Here is a 22,976-nt window from a genome sequence, read left to right as displayed (position 1 = left end):
AAACAGCGCGTCATCATCACCATTCCACGGACTTACTAATCTACTATTAGTAAGCTCTGGTTTCACCGAATGTAGTCGAGCTCACGGGGCTCAGCCTGAGAGCACTGACCCTAGCGAGAGCAGTGTTTCGCTGAATCTACCACCGGACCGGAATCGCGAACTACTGAAAAGATCCGGTGAGAAACTCAGCGGGTTGTGTCTGTGGGGTCCACAAACGTACACTACTGGATACAGGTCACCACACAATGACTCTCTTTCTCAATGTGGTCTCTCCTCCGCAACGACCGATCATGCGCAGCCCGCTTTCAAAGGCTATTGAAAACCCCATTGAATAAATTTAGAATACTAAGCGCAATTAAATAGTATATTACACCCCTTGGGAAGGAAAATAATAAAAGCCTCAAATCCCATGTAATTGTTGGCTTAGGCGAACCCGAGATCGACAAACATGTGATCTGACGTTTACTTTTTTACTTTCCAAGGGCTGTATACTATTTTTTTGTCCAACAAAGGTGGAAAGCGGCAACTTTGTTTAGCGCAGCGGGACGAAAGTTGCCACTTTCCGCCCGGAGGGGAAAAACTAGTTAAATTCTGGTTCTATATCAGTATTTCTTTTATTTTCATTCTATTACTGGTGGTAGGACCACTTGTGAGTCCGCGCGGATAGGTACCACCGCCCTGCCTATTTCTGCCGTGAAGCAGTAATGCGTTTCGGTTTGAAGGGTGGGGCAGCCGTTGTAACTATACTGAGACTTTAGAACTTGTATCTCAAGGTGGGTGGCGCGTCTCCGTTGTAGATGTCTATGGGCTCCAGTTACCACTTAACACCAGGTGGTCTGTTAGCTCGTCCACCCATCTAAGCAATAAAAAAAATAAAATATTTCTGACCTTTTGAATACCTGACAGTTTTCGTGATCGCGGACGACTAAGGCATTTTTCTCCCGCTATAAATCTTAAGCTAACCAATTAATTAATGGCTGTCGGTCCCAAAAACCCTTGGAGGACATAATCCTTCCAAGGCTTTGGAGGCTTGAGAACATTTGTTGCCTCCAGGGAAGCGGAATACCGTGCTCTGATGAGGAAGCTGAGGTTCAAGAGGAAATGGCCAGAGATAACCAAGGTACCTATCAACACGAGGCCCTGGAGACCACCCGCGGGACACAGGAAAATACCTCGCATCGTAAGTATCGAAGTCAAATCTTTAAGAACCTTATCTAATTTACGAGAGGAAGCAACTAAAAAAGTGCGAAATTCGTATTTAAACGTAAATATACCAGACTTTAGTTCGCACAGGGAGTCCTAATTTGGGGCCAAATGAACGAGTGGGATTCGTTCACGATTGACTATAATTTGATCTTTATTCTGATGCACTGTCATCTTAATTTCGAGTATATCTCATGGACATAAATCTACTCAACTCAACATTTGTGTCTCGGTTTTGTGTCCGGATGGAGTTGAAGGATCGGTCTAATGTCTTTGTTAGTTCAAACAATTTCGCATTATTGCTTCACGGCAGAAATAGGCAGAGTGGTTGTACCTTGCCGGGTAGACTCACAAGACCTCCGACCCCAAGTTAAAACAATTTGCAGGCTATTGACCTGCCCGAGTTGACTCTGAGGAAATGGGTGCCTCCGTACCGGAGACGCCGTCGTCCCAGGCCTAAGCTGCAGAGAATACCTCCTGAGGAGTTGACGCAGCCTCTATACGAGGGGGCCAAGTTGAAGAAGGTAAGAATGGAGAAGGGACCATCATTAGACGTACTGCTTTTGTGCGTAAGACTTGTGTGTCGTGAAGAAATTACGATACTGCGTGACAGTTGAATATTCTGCATTTTGTTTAAACAGGATATCTATACTAATATTACAAACCAGAAAAGTTTGTTTGTTTGAACGCGCTGACAACTGGTCCGATTTGAAAAAATCTTTGTGTTAGATAGCTCATTTATTGACGAAAGCTATAGGCTATAATAATATAACATCACGCTAAGACCAATACAAACGGAGCACCAATAAAGAATGTTTCAAAATCGGGTTTTTTTTTCTTTCTACGTAAATGAAGTCGCATTTAAAATTTTGTGTTATGCCAAAGTAACTATTCCACGCGGACGAAGTCGTGGGCAAAAGCTAGTCTTAGATATACTGGGTGTTAGGAGACCGCTTCCGAAAACGAAGACAGACGATAATACTAATGTTAGTCATAACAACAAAACGTAAACTTGTGCGATCGCGCGAGTCTGCGCCGCGCCGCGCCCGCGCGTTCGTTGATGCGAGCATCAGCTGTTTTTGATTTTGTGTTTCATTGCTGGTTTTTTTTAGTAATGTATTTTTTGTAAAACTATCGTTTCATTTAGCTGTACTAACATGGAGCGTAAATAATGCTAATAAAACGGTTTAAAAATATGTTTTTTTTTTAAATCGTAATCGATTTTTTTTCCGTCCCATCATCAAAGGTGTCATTAGTACTATAGTCTGTCTTCGTTTTCGGAATCGGTCTCCTAACACCCAATATGTCTGTTTGCTACGCTAAATTATATTGAAGTTATGCCCTCCACAAATTGGCGGTTTCACCTATGGTGCGGGGTGTCAGGCCTCGCCACTTTCAATGAACCCGTTACATTTATACCTATTCCATTTTGACCTGTGGAGGGATTTACTGGAGGGAGTTAGGGTATACCACGGGCGCTATACGGGCTAAAGACGCCTTTACCTCCACTCGATAGAGAGGGTTGAGTGTTTCTCAGTCTCGCCGCAAGCGAGATACAGACGAGGCAGATTAAATGTTATTTCTTTAAAAAAATTGATAGTCGTCGTGGCCTAAAGCATGAGACGTCCCGTGCATTCGTATGTAGCGATGCACCGGTGTTCGAATCCCGCAGGCAGGTACTAATTTTTCAAAAAAAAATACGTACCTAACTAATGTTCACGATTGACTTTCACGGTGAAGGAATAACATCGTGTAATAAAAATCATACCCGCAAAATTATAATTTGCGTAATTACTGGTGGTAGAACCTCTTGTGAGTCCGCACGGGTAGGTACCACCACCCCGCCTATTTCTGCCGTGAAGCAGTAATACGTTTCGGTTTGAAGGGTGGAGCAACCGTGTGACTATACTGAGACCTTAGAACTGATATCTCATGGTGGGTGGCGCATTTACGTTGTAGATGTCTTTGGGCTCCAATAACCACTTAAGACCAGGTAGGCTGTGAGCTTGTCCATCCATCTAAACAATAAAAAAAAGGTATTGTGGGTTATCTACAAACAACACTGAGAAACGATCAAATGTAGCCTAATAATAGAATACGTCAAATGTACCAATGTCGTCTTGGTCTAATGGTTAAGACGGTCGGTGCGTTTGTATTGAGCGATACAACTGTGCCGGTGTTCGAGTCCCGCTGGCAGGTACAGATTTTTCTAATGAAATACACGTAGGTACTTTAGTCACTTTCGCGAATTATTTCCGCGATTGATATCTATACTTATATTATAAAGCTGAAGAGTTTGTTTGTTTGAACGCGATAATCTCAGGAAGTACTGATCCGATTTTAAAAATTATTTCAGTGTTAGATAGCATTTATTGAGGAAGGTTATTGGCTATATAACATCACGGTAAGATCGATACAAGTGGAGCACCAATAAAGAATGTTTCAAAATACTTTCACTTTCTACGTAAATGAAGTGGGGGGTAAAATTTAGCGTTATTCCAAAGTAACTATTCCACGCGGACGGAGTCGCGGGCAAAAGCTAGTCGTCTAATAAAAAATAAGGTAATAAAAAATGTAATTAGCGTAATTACTAAATAATTGTGCCATAGACTTCAAGTTTCAAGGTAGGTTGGTGGCAATGTCAATGACATTCACGTTGTGATGATTAAGGGCTCCGATAACTACTCAACCACTAGTCGTCGGCCTGTCGACTCGTCTTCCGTAACATCTAACTTAAATAATTTAACAAGTTCCATCATAACAGATCTGGCACAATTTTACGCAAGTCGAAAAGAACAAGATGATGCTACAAGGTAGCATCGGCTGTAATTCTAGAAGATATTCGTCTACCGCCTGTGGTTAGTTCGGTTCAGTTCTAATTCTTAATTGATTCACACTTGACTGAGTGATTGTGGAGGATTGGCTTGGAAGAGGTAGGAATGTCGCGTCCCACGATGCTCTCTGCCATCTCTCCGAACTCTAGGTTATTTTGATGTTCAGTTATAGACTCTTAATGAAGATTAACAATTAAAAAACACTACCGCTATACCTCTAAGAATGGTAGCGTACTCCAAATTAGAAAAAGTACTCACCAAAAATCGACTCGCAACGATTAGTTTATTGGTACCTAGTATGCGAGAGTTAAGGTATTTGTTTATAGCCTTAGCAGTCATTGGAGTCCATTGACTAGATTCTTCGAGAAAACTGCATAGCAAGATAATCTTCTCGTTGTGGCTGTCTCGAATTACATACTCGACCCAGATAGGGCAACGCACCGTTGTCGCCATAGACATATCATATCTGATCCTCCCGATCCACTTTCGTTGCTTTAAGCGTTTTCAAGCACCGGTCACCGCTTGAGAAGTCGATTACGAAGAGTTGGACGTGCAACTTAACCCACAGACACAACTCGCTGATTCTCTCGCCGGACTGCGAAGCACTGCTCTTGCTAAGGCAGAATTTAGCAAGTTCTCTCAGTCCGAGCCCCGGGAGCTCGTCTACCCGTCCAGAAAAGTGGAAAATCCCCTCAAAGCTACCGGCGATTAGTTCATCTTCTCAGTAATTCCGTCATTAGTGGTAGAGTAATTTGCTGACCGTTTCGCAGTGAATTGGGGTTGGGTGAGATCCAGAACTTGGGTGGTACCTATAGTGGTGATTTATATTAACAATACGTGCTATCACTTAAATACCAACACGGAAAAACATACACTAAGACTATATTTAACACACATACTAGAAGCTTAATCCATTATGGATGGAATGAGTGAATCAAAATTACTAAGCGCATATTATTGAGAATTTTGTAAACGGGTAGAATATTGGACGGAAAATACTTTCCACGTCTGAATCTAATGCTGCCTGGTGACGCTTTTGAAATATTCAAAATATTCTCAATGCTGTCTGACCAGACTGAAGAAGCGGCCAGACGTAATGCGTTTTGCAAGCTAGCTTTGCATCTTTGTTTCTCACGTTGCACCAAAACTACAAATTACAATTACCTACGAATTACATTACTCAACCAGCTGACCCGGCAGACCTCGTAGTGCCTCAATCGATAAATAAAAGATCTAAACTTTTGTATAAAATAAACTTAAAACAAACAAAAGGAATTTTCATATTTATCTACCTTTTAAAACTTCTCTGGACTTCTACGAATAATTCAAGACCAAATTAGCCAAATCGGTTTTATATATATATATATATATATTTTTAGCAACTGCTTAATAATTTAAATAAATAAAAAAAATACAAAAGTGGGTAGGAACGATCGACACAGAATATTAAATCTAAGACAAGTGAACGCTGCGCGCGCTTCTAGCAAAAGTGATCCGAGGTGGCGTGATGTCCCCGCTGGTCGGTCGGTTGCCCCTCCAGATGACGTCACGAGTCCACGTGAGTGCTCGTCGTCAATGGCTCCGCCCATCGACTTTGACTTAAGAGGGAGTCGCCTCTAATACGGCCTCTCCTGACTGGTGGACGTCCACGTTCACCTGGATGTCATGACCGTCTTCAATCTCTGACGATGCAGGACTCACTCTGTGCACAGCGTTGCTATCGGGGTGTTCTATGATATCGTCATAGAAATAGATTGTTTGCATTACAATCATGATTTTGGTACCATGAACCATTAGTAAAAGTTAGTAGTTTTTGTGAGCATTTTACATCACATTTCAGTGTGTTCATGTATAGTAGGCTCTTGTTGAGTTACGTTAGATGTACTGACGACACGGCACTGTTACCATATCGGGTGTATAATATACTGTGAGAGTAAAGTCTGGTTGACATGGCCAAGTTAACATGTCAAGCTAATACACTCGTAACGTGAACTGCGTTACCACGTCACACCTTTACGTGAACTTTGTTACCACGTCACAACATATACGTGAACTATGTTACCACGGTACAACATCTACGTGAACTATGTTACCACGTAAATCTCTGCGTGAACTATGTTACCACGTTACAACATCTACGTGAACTATGTTACCACGTAAATCTCTGCGTGAACTATGTTACCACGTTACAACATCTACGTGAACTATGTTACCACGTAAATCTCTGCGTGAACTATGTTACCACGTTACAACATCTACGTGAACTATGTTACCACGTAAATCTCTGCGTGAACTATGTTACCACGTTACAACATCTACGTGAACTATGTTACCACGTAAATCTCTGCGTGAACTATGTTACCACGTTACAACATCTACATGAACTATGTTACCACGTAAATCTCTGGAAGCATGCAGTCAACCCCAAGAATGTTTGACATTACGCGTCACTGGTGACTCAACTAGTGCCTGAACCCTACGAGGACTCGGCCTAACCTGACCTCCACCAAAAATTAAATCAAATCGTGAATCTGTAGACTAGCGTTCGCGAGTCAACCAGAGGGCCCATTATGCCCCGTATCATTATTAAAGTTCCGAGTTTGTCAGTCAGAACTCTGACCATCTTAAGACATAGCAACGATCTCCTGGCGCACTCGACGTATGAGGCAAAGCAATCTGATGCTAATTGCATAGCATTATAAAGAATATTGGCATACTCTAACTTTCGCGGACACAACGGCTTAAAGTCTTTTACGAAGTTACCCCACGTCCGGTCACTAGACAATCACACGTGTAACCAAGTACGCTCATCACTCTTAAGACAGCCCAAAACTCGTGACAAATACTCAGTGCCTTCCCAGTTAAGGATCTAACCCATTCTACTTCCTTACACATTGTGTCTATCTATTGCACGGCAGGGTAAAACTTAGAAATAAGGTAACCATGAGCTCGATCTGAATTTACGAATCTAATGGATTCGGTTAACTTCCGTGCTGATGTGGTAGTTGCCTTTTTATTGTCACAACGCGTGGTGGAACTATTTTACATCTATTCTCAAACGCGGGTACAATCGACACGGCGATGGAACAACACGGCGTCCCGTTTGCATGATCACCGACCTGGACAGTCGGACTGTTGTCTAATTGACGTATTGATGGAGTTTGCCGACTAGTAACATTTTGAACCCTTCGAATGCTATTTCCACCCACCGAAACTGAGCATTCAGTCTCGAGCATGTTCTATCGCGTCAATAAAAATAGACCGTAAGGTCGGTTGTGATAAAGTCGTTGAGCTAGTTACTTGGTGATTTATTACATTTCATAAGAGGGTATCCGACAAAAAAAATCTACTTCGCACCAAGGATCGATATCATTAACGCTGGGGTCAAAATTAGAAATATAAAAATGGTTCGACCTTACTTTGGACAGTGCACTTAATGCTCCGATGATCCTGTCTGTAGCGTCGTACGCGCGGGACTCTGACGGCGGCGGTGATGTGATTCCCAACGCCACCACGGGTCCGGCGCCACCACCGTCCGCGGTCGAGGGACGTGCGTCTTCTATGCAACCCTAGCGGGCTCGACTCACGCGCAACGTTCACATTTGAGTTTTAAGCAATTAAACGCGCCAATATTATTCTCCAATATTGGTCTCGAACATTCGGCGAATGCGAGCGTCCTCCTACCCTGCTTCCAGTTACACGTATATCGGTCATTACTTTGTTAATTTAATGCAAATTTTAAAAATAAACTGTACGCCAGGATAACCCAAAAGCGGATAGGGCACAAGCCCTATCCCACTTCTGATTTTAGCAACTGCTTAATAATTTAAATAAATAAAAAAAATACAAAAGTGGGTAGGAACGATCGACACAGAATATTAAATCTAAGACAAGTGAACGCTGCGCGCGCTTCTAGCAAAAGTGATCCGAGGTGGCGTGATGTCCCCGCTGGTCGGTCGGTTGCCCCTCCAGATGACGTCACGAGTCCACGTGAGTGCTCGTCGTCAATGGCTCCGCCCATCGACTTTGACTTAAGAGGGAGTCGCCTCTAATAATATATATAGATTATAATTAAAATACATGTGCCACCACATTACGAAGGGCCTCCCTTTTCTTGCCCTTATCCCAATATGTGGAGTCGGTACAGTATGTCCTCTGTTTCCGTTCAGACCCATCATACTTCATCTCTGCACTCCCACCCTTCTCTCGCATATCCTCCACCCAGTCCATCCAAGTCTTTGAAACGCCCTCTTTTCACTGAAGGTACAAGAGTTATATTCGAATAATTTGGATATATATGAATATCGGTTCTTAACTATGTCATTACGTTGTAGATGTCTATGGGCTCCGGAAACCACTTAACTACAGGTGGGTCGTGAGCTCGTCCACCCATCTAAGCAATAATATAAAAAAATAAAATATTAATCCTATTTCAGGTTCACAGACAGGTTGCATAGCGGCCGTGTGCAGGGCGCTTTTAGATGAGAAAAGTTCAAAGGAGCTTACCAAGAACGACGTGGATGAAGTGATTGAGGCGGCTGATAGATATTATCACCAGTGCATGCTGGCTATGAAGTGCTATAAGGGTTTGTGGCTGCGTTTTCAGGTCTCCACTATCATTGGGTTAACGCAGATGCTGTCCAGCATCAGTGCTGAATGGGTCTTTGGTTGCTGCTTGGTTGTACTGGTACTCTGTAGTTGACTCAGTAGTACTCTTGACTCTTGTAGCCACGGTCATAGTTGTTAGATTTGCTGAATGGCTTGTAAATGTTCTATGTTGCGGTGGGTATATTTGGAAAGGGTGGAGATTTGAATCTCTTGCCTGTTCTTCTGAATCGTGAAATTTATATTTTTCGTGACTGAAAGTGCTGGCAAAATAAAGCAGTTAACACGTGGTACAAGTATACCTTACCGCGTATCCTAATCTCATTCTCTTACAGGTCTAATTGTATTAAAGACCTTTTGTCACAATTTAGGCGTCAAATGGTGACTTATGAACCCTGACACAAGCTTGTCTCCACACGTACCGATCGCCTAGTTTGTCTTTAAAAAAAACGTAAACCCCGCGTACTATGATCAGGAAAACCTCAACTTCAACTGAACCAGCTTCTGACGTCATTCTTCTTTCACGACACGAAGTACACGGTCAAGATGGAACAGGTGGACAAGGGACTCCTGGCCAAGCACCCGGATAACATTCAGGCTGAACTGGATTTGATGACGTAAGCTACAGCGCTGATCGCACATAACGTAGTTCCAATATCATTAAGATTCGACTTCATAGCTTAAAGTTAATATTCGATATCAGATGGTCTATGTTTTATATTTCTATCTATGGTAGATTCTCGCTTAATGAAGCCGATAGGAATGAGTTGATGTTAATATAGTCTAGAGCAGCCTTTCCCAGAGTGGGCGATAACGCCCCCTTGTGGGCGCTACAAGCCTAAAGGAGGGTGGTAAGAGACCCAGAAAAAAAAGGGGGCGTTATGTAGAGGCTTGGGAGGCGATTTGTAATCTAGGAAGACTCTTAGACTGAGCTCTCGCTATAGTAGTTTTTAAGTAGGTGAAAAAATGGGGGCGCCAAAAAAATAATTTATTCTCAAAGTGGGCGGGTAGACAAAATAAGTTTGGGAGCGGCTATCCGCTAATACTAATACAATTATTAGTCCATACGAATGCTTATATTTGCACCGACTTGGCCTTACTGATCGATTACTGATCGTCGATGAGCGAGGATTACCCCGCTCACCAGAAGATGGGACGAATGCTCATCTCATTATAAATTAAAGCGATGAATTTTTTTAGCTTTACCGTCAGTATTCACTGTTTTCCTAAGACCAGTCGAATTTCCGAGGGGTAACTTGGATAGTTGTTAAATGCAGACATGGATTATCAAAGCGCATTTTTAGGCTGAAGACACAATATGAATTAAAAAAAGAAGCTAGAAATATAGAGAGTGGAGTGTAACTATACTTGAGACCTTAGAACTTATATCTCAAGGGTAGTGGCGTATTTACGTTGTAGATGTCTATGGGCTCCAGTGACCACTTAACATCAGGTGGGGTGTGAGCTTGTTCACCCATATGCAAAAATATACAAAAATCGTTGCAGTTTTGGACGAGTCAATGGCCTTCGAAATATTTCTATCGGAGAAAAGGAAAGGGATAGTTTTTTTCTTTTTTCAAGTCCTCATCTAATTCCTCATACCTCACACGCAACGTGCTTGAAAGCTCACTTAGACCTGGATGTTTAATTATAATCACATTGACTCTTAGCATGATGGAGAAGCGCGCCGGCACAGCGTACATGATGATATTGACCGTCGGTGGTAACCGTCACTTTTTGATCTGGAGCGAGCTGCCCGAAGCTGGAGGTCAGGTCAAAACCCTCTGCTACATCTTCGACCCGCATATGCTGGACGAGCGAGGGGTGCCGAACAAGCTGTGAGTATTGGGGTTTTATACTGGTGGTGGGGGGTCGTTTGAGCCCCAAGGGTTGAAACAGTAATGCGCTTAGATGAGTAGGGCGGCCGTTTTACTGTAAAACTGAAACTTGAAGCCGTGTTTCAAAATGAGTGGTGGCATTGATGTTGTTGATGTCCATGGTCTCCGGTAACCACTTGACACCACGTAGGCTGTGAACCCGTTTACCTTGTTAAATAACAAAAAAGAAGGATATTTGGTTTCATGGAGCATACAACCCGCCGGACGGTGAGTGGTCACTCATGGACATCAGCAATTCGAGGCTCACCGTCGACCCAATAGTTTGGAATCTATTGCTTTCTCGCTGTCCTGTTTGGATCGGAACGAATGTCCCAGAAATAAGTAAGGTATTGGAATTTGGGCTTATAGGGCGACCTGCCACCTAAAAAATTTTGGCTACTTGTACGGATGATTGTGAAAACTACCCGTAAATGACACTACGTTGTCTGTCTGTCTGTCTGGCTAGGTACGGAGCTGGAGCGTTTTTGCGTTACGCTGGCGTGTCATCGTTTGTCCTGGACTTTCTGACGAACTATGGCGACTTGGACTCGGCCAAGAAGGGCACACCGAAGCCACCGATAACCCTGACCAACATCGAAGTCAGTATGCTATAATTGGTTGGCAAAAGTAATTTATTGGTGGTAGGACGTCTTGTGAGTCCGCGCGGGTAGGTACCACTGCCCTGCCTATTTCTGCCGTGAAGCAATAACGAGTTTCCGTTTGCAGGCTGTTGTATTGTACTAAGACCTTAGAAGTTATGTCTATCTAAGGACTCCGGTAACCAGTTAATTCCGGATGGACCGTGAGCTCGTCCACGCGTTTAAGCAATAATTTTTTTTTTTGGGTAATATGAAGGTATTTTGAAACTGGTTCTCTGGGTTGTGTACGGTTTAATCCATGTGGCTTGAGGAATTGTATGAGGTGATGTGGTTTTTGTCGTCGCTACCGGATCAGAGCTTATCCATATAAGTTGGAACCACCAGTGCTTTCCCAGAGATCTTTTCTGCTGACTTTGAAATCAGCCCCCCATTGTGTACCGAACTCTATGACATGTCTTGTGTTCAAACGAGGACGTATTTTAGGAGAATACAAGAGGAACTTAGTTCCTGGTCTTACTGATGTCCACTGGCGACTGTCCCCAGTCGTACCTTCTAACTTGTGAATCAATAAAAAGTGATATTTATTAAATTAGTATCATCACCAAGAAAAATGTTTTGATCTTTTCAGTTTTTGATCGTCTTGAACATAAATAAAATTACTTTTCACGATTTAATCTCGCTTTTATGATTTTCAATATATATATTATTTTCGACTACCCACCTACCGATATAGTGTTCTGACTACCGTCAAACTTTTCTATTTATTTGTCATCACTTTAATAATTATATCTACGAAGAATACGTGAGTTGCACGTGAAAATGCAAATCATTAAAAACATTTAAAACTTATCATGTGAATATAATGAACGACGAGATTTTGAAACTGTAAAATTTGTTTTAATTGCGACGAGAAATTGGCAAGCAAACTTAAAACGATTTGGTCGAGTTAACGTAAGCTCCCCTAAAAGGTGGTCCAAAAAGAGCGACTGCTTCGGGAGCCGACCTTCGAGCTTGATTTGAAAGCTCTGAAGATACACTGCCGCAGCGAGTGGGACAACATCAACATTAACGCTCTCATCGAAAAGAAGAGATATGAGGTTTGTGTCTCCACGCAGTTGCTAGATTATTTCTGACGGGAGTTTACCAGTTGAGGAGATTATCAATTTGGTGGGCAGCAGCTTGGCTCTGCCCATGGCATTGCTGAAGTCCATGGGCGACAGTAACCACTCAAGGGCAATAAAAAAAGGCTTTGATATTAGCGATCCGAAATCGGCTGTCCGGGCGGGTATCACGTGCTAGGGTTGCCGGAAACGCATGCGAAACATCTCCAATTAAAGGTACCGAATTTTCGAACTTTGAGTCTCATGTCTCAAGCTGTCTCACGCTATCAGCTGTGAGCTCGCGCTTCTGTGGCGTTAAATATATCTACTGCACCTGTTCCTGCTCCGTGCGTTCTCATTGAAAATGGGATGGTCGATAAAATCGTCTAGGTCTACGTCTATTCCGATAGCAGTAATGAAATACAGGTGTTATCCACAATAATGCCCCAAATGTGTGCTGTTCTCTTAAAATACTGCTAAGTTAAGCTGATACTTTTTGATGTTTACGATCACAGTTGAAGTTAATTGTGATTCATCTGCCGAATTAAAAACGGTCAACTAGAGGATTTGTCCAATGACCCTAGCTAAGGTGTGATCACATGCGATGATCGACACAGAATGTGGGATGAGGTCCTTGCGTTTGTTGTGGCCCGGACTGGCCCTCCAATCTGCGCGGATACTTCAACTAACATCACCAGTGCAACTAAGCTTATCAACTCATCCCTCAACCTCTGTTCACTCTCCAGGGTAAATATCCTCAAGGTTCCCTCAGCGCGGTGAGCATAGCTACATCAAGAGCCACCTCTAGGAGGAAGGTTAGAGATTTCTACCAGAAGAGCCCTAAAGAGGTGAGATGTTTGACAAGTCGAAATCATGTATCAGCCATTTGCGTCTTTTTAGAATGTTACATTTTAGAGCTGGCAAAGTGCTTTTTAAGTTGGATGCCCAATATATTAGCAAATCTGCCATGCTTTAATACTCGGGTGGTATCCATTTCTACGACAGAAAGTACTTAATATACTAATTATGTTCCGTAGGAAAAGACAACGTTGTCATTTTCTGCATTAACATGTATTTCAATTCTGCTTATATCTGCCGCGGGTGATGCGTTCTAGTTTAAAGGGTTTTTTTTTTCTTGCACTTTAAACATCGATCTTACTGCTCAAGGTGAGCGGCTGGTGAACACATTGCGGTAGCGGTTAATTGCCCGATAATACCAAGCAGAGCATCCTGAACTGAATTTGATCCGAAAGTTAATAAATTGAACAGTGTGCTCTAACTTCTCTATTTTCTTCCTCTCTTCCCGAATTCTAAAATACCCTCAAATTAGTAGTGGGGCCATTATTCGAAAGGGTAAGTACCACCAAAGCGTAGGGTAGTCTTAACAGAATCGATTCTACAACCTTGATGGAATTGCAGAATCATGTCTATCGGCTGTGATGATCAGTCGACAACCGGTGGGTTTTAAGTCCAATGAAAATACTACTCCCAACTTTTGTCTACTCCAGCCTCCGCCGCAGCTGCCGGTGGCTCCAGAGCGTGCACCGGCCGCCATGACCCAAGACCAGATAATGTCCTTGAGAGGAGAAGACTTCTTTCTCTACTGCCCCAGTGTAGACGGACATTTCTATGGCAGGTGAGGTATCTGAATACCTTTCCAATCGATTAGTGGGATTTACATATGAGCCATCAGTGAGAGTTTACGGTCTGAATAATTTTTTTGTTGCCTTTGTGAGCAGACGAGCATACGGCCAATCTGATTGTACGTTGTCACCGTCGCTCATGGACGTTAGCAATGCCAGGGCAGAGCCAAGCCGCTGCCTACCGTTAAGTTATTAAGTTAAGTATTAGCTATTGGTAACACGAGTTTGTTCCATCCGATCCACACTACGGCCACTTTATAAACTATTTGTGCGCCACACTCTGATGTCTATGATTTTAGGAGGGATTTCGGAAAACTTTTTTCTATTTGCCCAATGCTTACTAGTGAATGGGCATCTTGAGGCCAAATGGTTATCATTAGAATTTTATATAATTGAGACTTAAACATTTCTTAAGTTGGTTTTTAGCCGTCGTATTGTGGTATCTAGTTATCTACGCAATAATAAAACCACATTTCCTTTGCGTAAGCTGTTTTTAGTTGAAGAAATAGCGGTTTGTGATTACAGAGACGACATGATACCGCGTCCGAAATCGGAGACCGTTCTCCACAGTCCGGTCGAAATAGCCGATAGGAACTATCACTCGCAGTACCAGCAGCTTGACGTTGAGAAGTGGATCTTGCGGGGGACCAGACACATGGCCAGTTTCAGGTATTCAAAGCTAGGAGATGAGAGAGAGAGAAAGAGAGAGAGAGAAAAAGAGAGAGGGAGGGAAGAAGGGAAAGAAATACAGAAAGAAAAAAAGAAAGAAAGAGAGACAGACAACCGTGTAATTAAGAGAAATTCTGGAAAATATAAAGATACAGTAGGTACATATGTTGCGGTGTACTTACTATTAATAATACATTATTAAGAGAGATAAATTAGCAACTGACACTTAAGCAACAGATTTTTTTTTGTCCTGTCTATGCTTGAGATACCCTTGAGAGGCTATCTCAGCTTCGCCTTGTCGTGTATGTGAGCTGACGGGGCTCAAACCGGGAGTGTTGCTAACACTGGCCCTAGCAAGAGCAGTAACAGATAATAGTGGTCCTTAGTCTAACTATCACTTTAAACTTAGGTACCAAACGTTTAAGACGTATACCGGCGTGGCGTGTTGTGTGGCAGCCCTAGCCATGCTCCGGAGATACAGGGCTCGAGCGTGGAACGAGGATATTATTGACGAAACCCTGGATCTAGGATACAATCTTTACAGGGTTGGTGCAGAGGTTTTTGTTTTGATGTTTCAAAGCGGAGACGGTGGTGTTGTGAAGGTGCCCTGGAAGGGTTTTTGAATGACTCTTGTTTTAATTCGTATCGAATAGGAATATACTCAAATCACTTTAGATATATCACATTAACAATGATCATTATCCCATGTAATTCATTTTAAATATTTTGCAACCACCTGTTTGTACCTGGTGGTGGACGAGCTCACAGCCCACCTGGTGTTAAGTGGTTACTGGAGCCCATAGACAGCTCACGGGACACGGCTGTTTCGGTCGCTACCTGCACCTCGTCGCCCGGAGGGAGCCGACGCTGAAGTGCCACCACTGCAGTGGCTGCAACGAGGACACGGCGGAGCACACGCTCGCGTACTGCCCCGCTTTCGTGGAGCAGCGCCGCGTCCTCGTTGCAAAAATAGGACCGGACTTGTCGCTTCCGTCCGTCGTGGCTACGATGCTCGGCAGCGACAAGTCCTGGCAGGCGATGCTCGACTTCTGCGAGTCCACCATCTCGCAGAAGGAGGTGGCGGAACGGGAGAGGGAGAGCTCTTCTTCCCTCTCGGCGCCGTGCCGCCGCCGTCGAGCCGGGGTTCGGAGGAGGGCGTTTGTCCAGCTCCAGCCCCTATGAGGAGGCAGTCTCCTCCCGGTGATGGTCACGGGGCGACCTAAGGGGGTTGAGGCTGCGCCGCCCGCTACCGTCACTCTAGCGCGCTAGCACCAGGAGGACGGGACGGCGCGTCGGCGGCTGCGGACTGCGATGCGGTCCGCATTTTCGTCGTCGCTGTCGTCGCCGAACATACTGTTGAAGAGCAACCCGGTCGGCGGTGTATCGCGTTCCGACCCGGCAGGCTGGTTCTGGCCCAGCGGGGTATCCCGGAACACCAGCGGCACCGCCCGGGCGGCCTGGTAGGGCCGCCGTACCGCGGAGACTGACGTCGTTGGTCGTCGACTATCGCCTCGACGACCCGTCGGTCGGGCGTCCTCGGGGTGGCGCCGCGTGTCTGGTTGTAGTGTTGACCGCGGGAACCCCCCTACTCTGAACGGGTTCTGACCCCGGACGGAGATCGGACGTCGGGTGTAAGAGTGCAGGGGAGTCGTTTAGTGGGTGGGCCCTAAAATCCTTGGGCCCGCGATCTGCTCTCAACACCTGCAGATCGTTGAGTCTCACATACCCCGCGCGCCCCCTAGGCGCGGGGACCTCGTAGGAGGTTCGGCCCCCGGCCCAAGAAAAAAAGAAAAAAAAGCCCATAGACATCTACGACGTAAATGCGCCACCCATCTTGAAATATAAGTTCTAAGGTTTCAAGTATAGTTACAACGGCTGCCCCACCCTTCAAACCGAAACGCATTACTGCTTCACGGCAGAAATAGGTGGGGCGGTGGTACCTACCCATGCGGACTCACAAGAGGTCCTACCACTAGTAATTACGCAAATTATAATTTTGCGGGTTTGATTTTTATTACACGATGTTATTCCTTCACCGTGGAAGTCAATCGTGAACAATTGTTGAGTACCTACGTATTTCATTAGAAAAATTGGTACCCGCCTGAGATTCGAACACCGATGCATGAATTCGCTCAACATGAATGCACCGGACGTCTTATCCTTTAGGCTACGACGACTACCAGATCGGAATCGCAACCCACTGAGCAGAACCAGTGAGAAACTCAGTGGGCTACTGTGTTGGCAATACCAATGAACTAGCAGAATTTATTTATATTTGAGTTAAATTTCATTCATATTATTTTGCGATTGACTGAAACATCATGTGTTTTTTTGAATGGAAATCTGCGATTATTCTGATGCTCGTTTATGTTGGCTTGCCCAGGAATCTTTGTTGGAAAGAGGCGGTGCTATCAGACAGTTGGTACTTGGAGAGTTGAAGGACACATTTCTCATACGCGACAAGGAATACAAACACAAGGTTAGCCATTATCTGTGTTTCTTCAGAAGGCGATAGTCGAGTGCTCGTGTATACTAGACTGTCGCCCGCGGACTTGAAGGCGATAGTCGTGGCGATTTAAGCCCGAATGAGGCCTAAATTTTTTTCAGCAACGGGGAATAGCGGTCTGGGGGAAAGTTATATCATCGAGCCCCAACGTCTTGGACCTTTGTCGGGGCGTGGAGACGTTCTTCAAGGAGGCAGACACTGGACTCTTTCAGGTTTGTGACGTAGGGTGTTTATTAGCAAACCGTCAGACATAATGCAAAATCGATGAGTATAGCTAACAGATTGTCTCGTTCTATTTGTATTTGTGTAACCTTAGCCTTTTGGCTACGTGTGCTCTACGCGGCGCACTGAAATATTTATGGCGATTTTTGTTATCAAGCGCCTGAATTGACTAATTTTGCCTTCTTTTATTAATTAATTTTATAATTAATTATTTAGATAATTATTAATTAATTCAATTCAATTCTTTCATTAATTTTTATTCTTCAATCAAATTAGATACCGGGCGAATTCGAAGTGGCCATTTGGAACGAGGGCGGAAAATATTATATTTACCATCCGTGGCCGGCTGACAAATATGGGCATAAGGTGATAATGACCAAAATAATTAGTTACTAGGGTAGGCAGCGGCTTGACTCTGCCCCTGCAGTCCATTGGCGACGGTAACCACTCACCATCTGGTGGGCCATAGTCATCTTATAATATCAAGTGTTGGATTAGGTTTCGCGCTATTAATTTGAACAAATTGATCATGCCACGCGCTATGGTTCCCCGATCCTTCACGGCGCCGTGTGCATTAAATGTGTTAATGTCGAATCGGTATTACTGCTTCGTGGCAGACATTAGCTGTGATCCTCATCCTTGCGAGCCCAAATATCGCCCCAACACCATACTGAGATTCCTTAGTAGCCTGTAGCTGGCGACCATGTCCACGGTGCTGCTTATTCCTATTGACTGATTCGATGGTGCAGTGGTTAGCGGCTCGGACTCTCGCGCTGAGGGTCGTGGGTTCGATTTCCACATCGGGCAAACATTTGTGTGGTGAACGGTGCCTACTACTATATAAGTTGTGTATGTCAGTTTCTGGTAACACAGGGAATCCTAACTTGGGACCGGATGACCGTGCGTTATTGATTCCCAGTTGTTTATTAATGTTGTTATTATTATTAAAATGAGAGCTACAGTTACCACTCTTGTAGACCGCTTGTCTTACGTACGGTACGCTTGTCTGCCTAAATGGCAAACATTATCTACCTAACTAAATCACCCGAAATCCCAAAACCACGCGACAATGATGTTGACTATGTCACAGTGGCGTGACTATAGCCTCATTGGGGATTTTGTATCGATCAAAAATAAATATAATAAATTTAGACAGACGCTTAACAAGCTCAAAGATTTTGCGAGTAATTTTACTGGCGCCATGAACACTAGCGTCCTGTGTTTGTTCCGAAGTAGATCATTTAGTTCTGCTCGAGGGCAACTCATGTGGTGTGGTGTCGATATAGTTGCAGCATAATTAACGAGTGCTTAGCACTATGCTTCTTTTTCTTGTTATTGGTGATAAGACCCCGGCATCTTTGCCTTCCACTAGTAACCCATAAGCACTGAATAGAACGACCTTATGTCCGTATCTATCACCGCGTAATAACAATATATTTGAAGGTTGGTCTCCGCGAAGACGGTAAAGCTTGCTTGCTGTACTTCACGCGCGTGAGCCGCCTCTGCGAGCTACTGACGGACAGTGCAGGCGACAAGAAGCGGGGCGCGTTCAGTATATCGGACATAAAAGTTTTTCAGCGCGAAGGGATACCACCACCCATTAACAAACTCACACGTTAGTATTTGTAGCTTCCGTTTTTCGAGTGTAAATTGTTTGTATAGTTCATCCTGAGTCTGTCACGATGATGTCCAAGGTGTATCTTGCAGCGGTGGCACCGGGTCGTTGGGTCATCAAGGGTCACTTTCACGAGGGAGACGCTAGGTTTCCGGAGGAGCATCGCAACAAACAGGCCACCCCAACATCGATAGCGGCCATTGCCATGGCGAATGTCGTTAGTCCTGACGAATGGACCCCAGATGACATCGATGAGGTAATAATCACTAAAATATGCGCAGAAGACATGTCTTGTCTTGTATTAGGTAAATATTATGTACGGTATTTTACAAACAAAGAAATTGATGCTAAAACTAGGGTAGGTACCACATTAGTCACGGCCTTCTTGTTAATGTTCGTATCCCGCAGGGAGATACGCATTGTACTAGCAGTCAAACAACCCAGTGTGGGACAAGCGACAGTTTATTATTATTTTTTATATTGCTTAGATGGGTGGACGTGGTCACGGCCCACCTGGTGTTAAGTGGCTGCCGGAGCCCATAGACGTCAACAACGTAAATGCCGTCACCCACCTTGAGATATGAGTTCTACGATCTCAATATAGTTACAACGGCTGCCCCATCCTTCAAACCGAAACAAATTACTGCTTCACGGCAGAAATAGGCAGAGCGATGGTACCTACTTGTGCGAACTCACAAGACGTCCTTCCACCAGTAAAACTTGACCAACAGTAAGAATTGAAACTGCGATTGCATACAGCATGTCGCAAAGGTGAGGAAGAGATTCAAGTCGTGATGTCTATGGGTTTTCGGTAACCACCATGAAAACCCTTTTGTCTTCAAGGCATTCGGTGCCAAGTGAACCTTTGTTACCCAGATTTTAATCAGAGGCGACGTTCTCTATCAAAACACGATGGAACATCTGGAGAAGATGGGCATCGATTTGAACGCTCCTAAACTTGACGAGGAAATGGACGAGGAGGAAGAGGCTCCACCCACCGGAACACTGTCTGCCATTCACGTAATTAATCGGTTTAAGGTAATTGGTTGTTTATCATGCGTGGTTTTTTAGAAAAGGTTCTTCGAGGAGAGGATTTGTCTGCTGTCTGATTTATTTGGTAGCGATCGGACCAAAGCCAAATCAAAGATTGGCCGGCAATGCGGGCTGGGTTTGACTAGTATATTCTAATACTATCGAGATTTTAACCTAGTGTCCTAGTGTTAGGGAAATTATTGACCATAATAATATGGCGAACCGTGGACCGGCGGACCTTATTTTCCCAAATGAAATACCTAGCTAGTCTGCGTTCCCTACACTGCGCAGTGTGTTCGTGCCGCCTACCCTTGGTTTCAATTGAAAATCAACGCTAGTTATTTACGCTATAATCATCTTGCTGACTGGGAACTCGATTTACGGTGGTAGGAGGGTTTTGTTGACTTTTTACAGATTTATTTTTCAAATATATTGTTTTCATGTGTAAGAGATTGGAGTTTAATATTGCTCAAAAAATTACAGATAACAGATTACGATTGTATAGAGACTGAAGTTTTCGACAGTATGTACAACGGTAAGTCTGATTTTTAATTGGCATCAATGGGCATGTGTGATCTCGTGTTGAGTTACGAATGACCGTTTTAATAGTTTGGGCAATATTAATGTCAGAGACAGAGATATTCAAGTTTGGATCGCTTGTTAGCTCCTGAAAATATTAAATTTGTCTCAAAATAAAGCGGCAATTTAGAGTGTGAAATGTGAAACGATTTGGTAATTTTATATTTCATGAATGTGATTTCAAGCGGAGGTGGAGTCAGAAGAGGTCGTTGATCACTAATTTTTAATTGCATTCCATTGACAACAGTAAAATAATCTCTATTTCTTATAGTACCTTATGTAGGTAGCGTTCTGCTGATAGAAGCTTCCAATACCCGACTAACTAATATTTATTCGAGCCAAATATGCACATTCATCGGAAATTCCGATTTAGGTCAATTAAATCCTGACGCGTCCTCGGGAATGATTTCACTCAAGGCTTCGTTGGAGGAGTTTTTCAAGGGAAACAGTTACGGCGTTGTCACTGCCAGAGGGGGCTCGATGGCTGTCTGGAAAGGCGAAGACCATCTCTACTTGTTCGAACCCCATGGCTGCGATAATAGTGGTGAGTGATGAATAAGGGTGGTATGGTTATTTCTTTTAATTTCGATTGACAATGGATAGAGCATCGTGAATGACGATCACTGGAACTGATGCAATGTTTTGTCTTGGCAAAATTCTTAAAATGCCGGATGGTGGCGAAATGAGGCACATATGGCCCTGTGTAATTTTGCCTCTCATTCCCTTTTTGACTTCGGTCTTGTCTGAGATCGGTGGGTTGTTTTTCAACTTAACTTCACTTAGTGGCTTAACTGGACATCTAAAGATCTGAATTGAACTTTCAATATGGTTTTTGAATCAGATCTTTATTGACCAATAAGCAATTAAACATCGCGCTTTATCTAAGCGCCCAACGTTGATTTTTAAACCGAATAGTGGCTGGATACTGGGACGATACGATAGTTTCATCAAGGCATCGTGATCATCTCCCTATCGACTCTTTGACTCCTAGGATTCCCGTCAGACGAGACAAGAGCAGCAGCGTGCCTCATCAGGTTGAGTGGTGGCGCTGCCGAGTTAGCCGACGCCATATTAGCTAACCTCTCTCCGGGGTCCGATGACAGCTTCAATATATCTCCCGTCTCCATAACCGCGACGAGGCTGAACATGGCCATCGGAGTTCCTGAAACCAAATTGGAGGTGAGCGCTTGTTTTCACAGCGCGCATTCATTTGACGATCTGCTCAATTATTATTTTATAATCGTGAATCTGCAAGTGGAACGTCTGAATAAAAATTGGCAAACTGAATTTGATAATACATGGTATAAGGTTGGCCGTGACAAGTAGTTTCGAAGGTTTTTTTTTAAGTATTAATTATTTGAATGAGTGAATGAAGTCAAAGGCTAAGCTCTACCATTGTTAAAGTGCATGAGCGACGGTCGAAGCCCATGGTCAACATCAGGTGGACCGTAATCTTGTCTGCCAACAAGAGCAAAAAAGTCATAGATGGCATAGATTTCAGTTAAGCATTTATTTTATTGATGGTTCAGACAATATTGCCATACTTTTTTCTGTAGTCTTTGTCGTCCTCGCTTTCAAATTACTTACTAATCCCCTAATCTCGTTTAGAGTAAAGCCTTTGAATGGATATCAAAAGGCACCGCTGCCATTTTGAGTGGGCCGCGTGGTGAGAATACCGCCATTGGGAAAGTCGCCACTAAAGTTGGAATCGGGGTTAGTAATGATAATGGAACAATTACTATAAATGGTTCTCTTTTAACCACTCTGAGCTACTTTTTATTATTAGTTACATGATAAGGGTAGATTTTCCTATACGTGTTTCAAAAAAGCTCTCTAAACCCGTAACTGCAACAGTCAGGGACACAAGAGGCCTACTTAGATAATGCTATGAGGTTGTCCCAAAAATCTGCAGACACATTCCATTAACCACTTGATGGAATGACGTGGAAGTCTTAATTTGATTAGCGGCTTTTGTACTCTTCAAATCGCAGTATATAGTCAGGACTGTGGTACTAGCCTCTCAAAACACATCCTTTAGAGAGGGGCAGTAATTTCCGCGTACGCCTTCAGATTATCAACTGGCCAGACTATGGCCACGTATGATTAAATTGTGCAAGTCATTCGGACGTTTGATGTCATTTTCGCAAGATTCAGGTTTGAGGATGATTAAATTTTCGTGCTCACGGACCAGTAGCATGGAGTGTCAGTTATAATTGGTACACCGGACTCTCCTAGACATGCAGTATGCCCAATACGCTCTACTGCCAGAGTTGAAACTGTTAGGATAATGGATTACAAAACTGGTTTAGGCAGATGACATGTCGGGTCGAACTCTGGCTTTGCCTTCGGCGGCCGCTTTTGCCGCCGCCACAGAAGCAGTTCCACCACCGTTCATGCATAGAGATCACATTTACAATTTCCTTGGTAAGTACCTTGCGCTGTTTCCTTTGCAAAAATGTTGTATGTTCTCCTTAGACTAGTGTACTAGAAAT

At 43.7% G+C, this 22,976-nt stretch overlaps 1 protein-coding gene across 1 annotated transcript in view; it reads left to right on the top strand.

The window, feature by feature from the left end:
- The window catches only part of LOC114249927 (uncharacterized), a 48,871-nt gene that overhangs the window by 2,426 nt on the left and 23,469 nt on the right, over positions 1-22,976 (top strand). Inside the window, exons 3-25 of the mRNA XM_089737309.1 lie at positions 1,054-1,180; positions 1,590-1,727; positions 3,968-4,061; positions 8,474-8,623; positions 9,118-9,259; positions 10,313-10,480; positions 10,986-11,118; positions 12,087-12,215; positions 12,965-13,066; positions 13,727-13,854; positions 14,387-14,530; positions 14,940-15,075; positions 16,914-17,009; positions 17,138-17,248; positions 17,535-17,624; positions 18,702-18,873; positions 18,966-19,129; positions 19,750-19,911; positions 20,389-20,440; positions 20,858-21,028; positions 21,476-21,663; positions 22,093-22,197; positions 22,794-22,908. Coding sequence (XP_089593435.1) covers positions 1,054-1,180; positions 1,590-1,727; positions 3,968-4,061; positions 8,474-8,623; positions 9,118-9,259; positions 10,313-10,480; positions 10,986-11,118; positions 12,087-12,215; positions 12,965-13,066; positions 13,727-13,854; positions 14,387-14,530; positions 14,940-15,075; positions 16,914-17,009; positions 17,138-17,248; positions 17,535-17,624; positions 18,702-18,873; positions 18,966-19,129; positions 19,750-19,911; positions 20,389-20,440; positions 20,858-21,028; positions 21,476-21,663; positions 22,093-22,197; positions 22,794-22,908 — 3,017 coding nt within the window. The remainder of the gene's footprint in view (positions 1-1,053; positions 1,181-1,589; positions 1,728-3,967; positions 4,062-8,473; positions 8,624-9,117; positions 9,260-10,312; positions 10,481-10,985; positions 11,119-12,086; positions 12,216-12,964; positions 13,067-13,726; positions 13,855-14,386; positions 14,531-14,939; positions 15,076-16,913; positions 17,010-17,137; positions 17,249-17,534; positions 17,625-18,701; positions 18,874-18,965; positions 19,130-19,749; positions 19,912-20,388; positions 20,441-20,857; positions 21,029-21,475; positions 21,664-22,092; positions 22,198-22,793; positions 22,909-22,976) is intronic.

The sequence above is a fragment of the Bombyx mandarina genome, chromosome 23 (genome assembly GCF_030267445.1).
Source record: "Bombyx mandarina strain Sakado chromosome 23, ASM3026744v2".
Lineage (NCBI taxonomy): Eukaryota > Metazoa > Arthropoda > Insecta > Lepidoptera > Bombycidae > Bombyx > Bombyx mandarina.
This window is presented reverse-complemented; position numbering and strand designations above follow the sequence as displayed.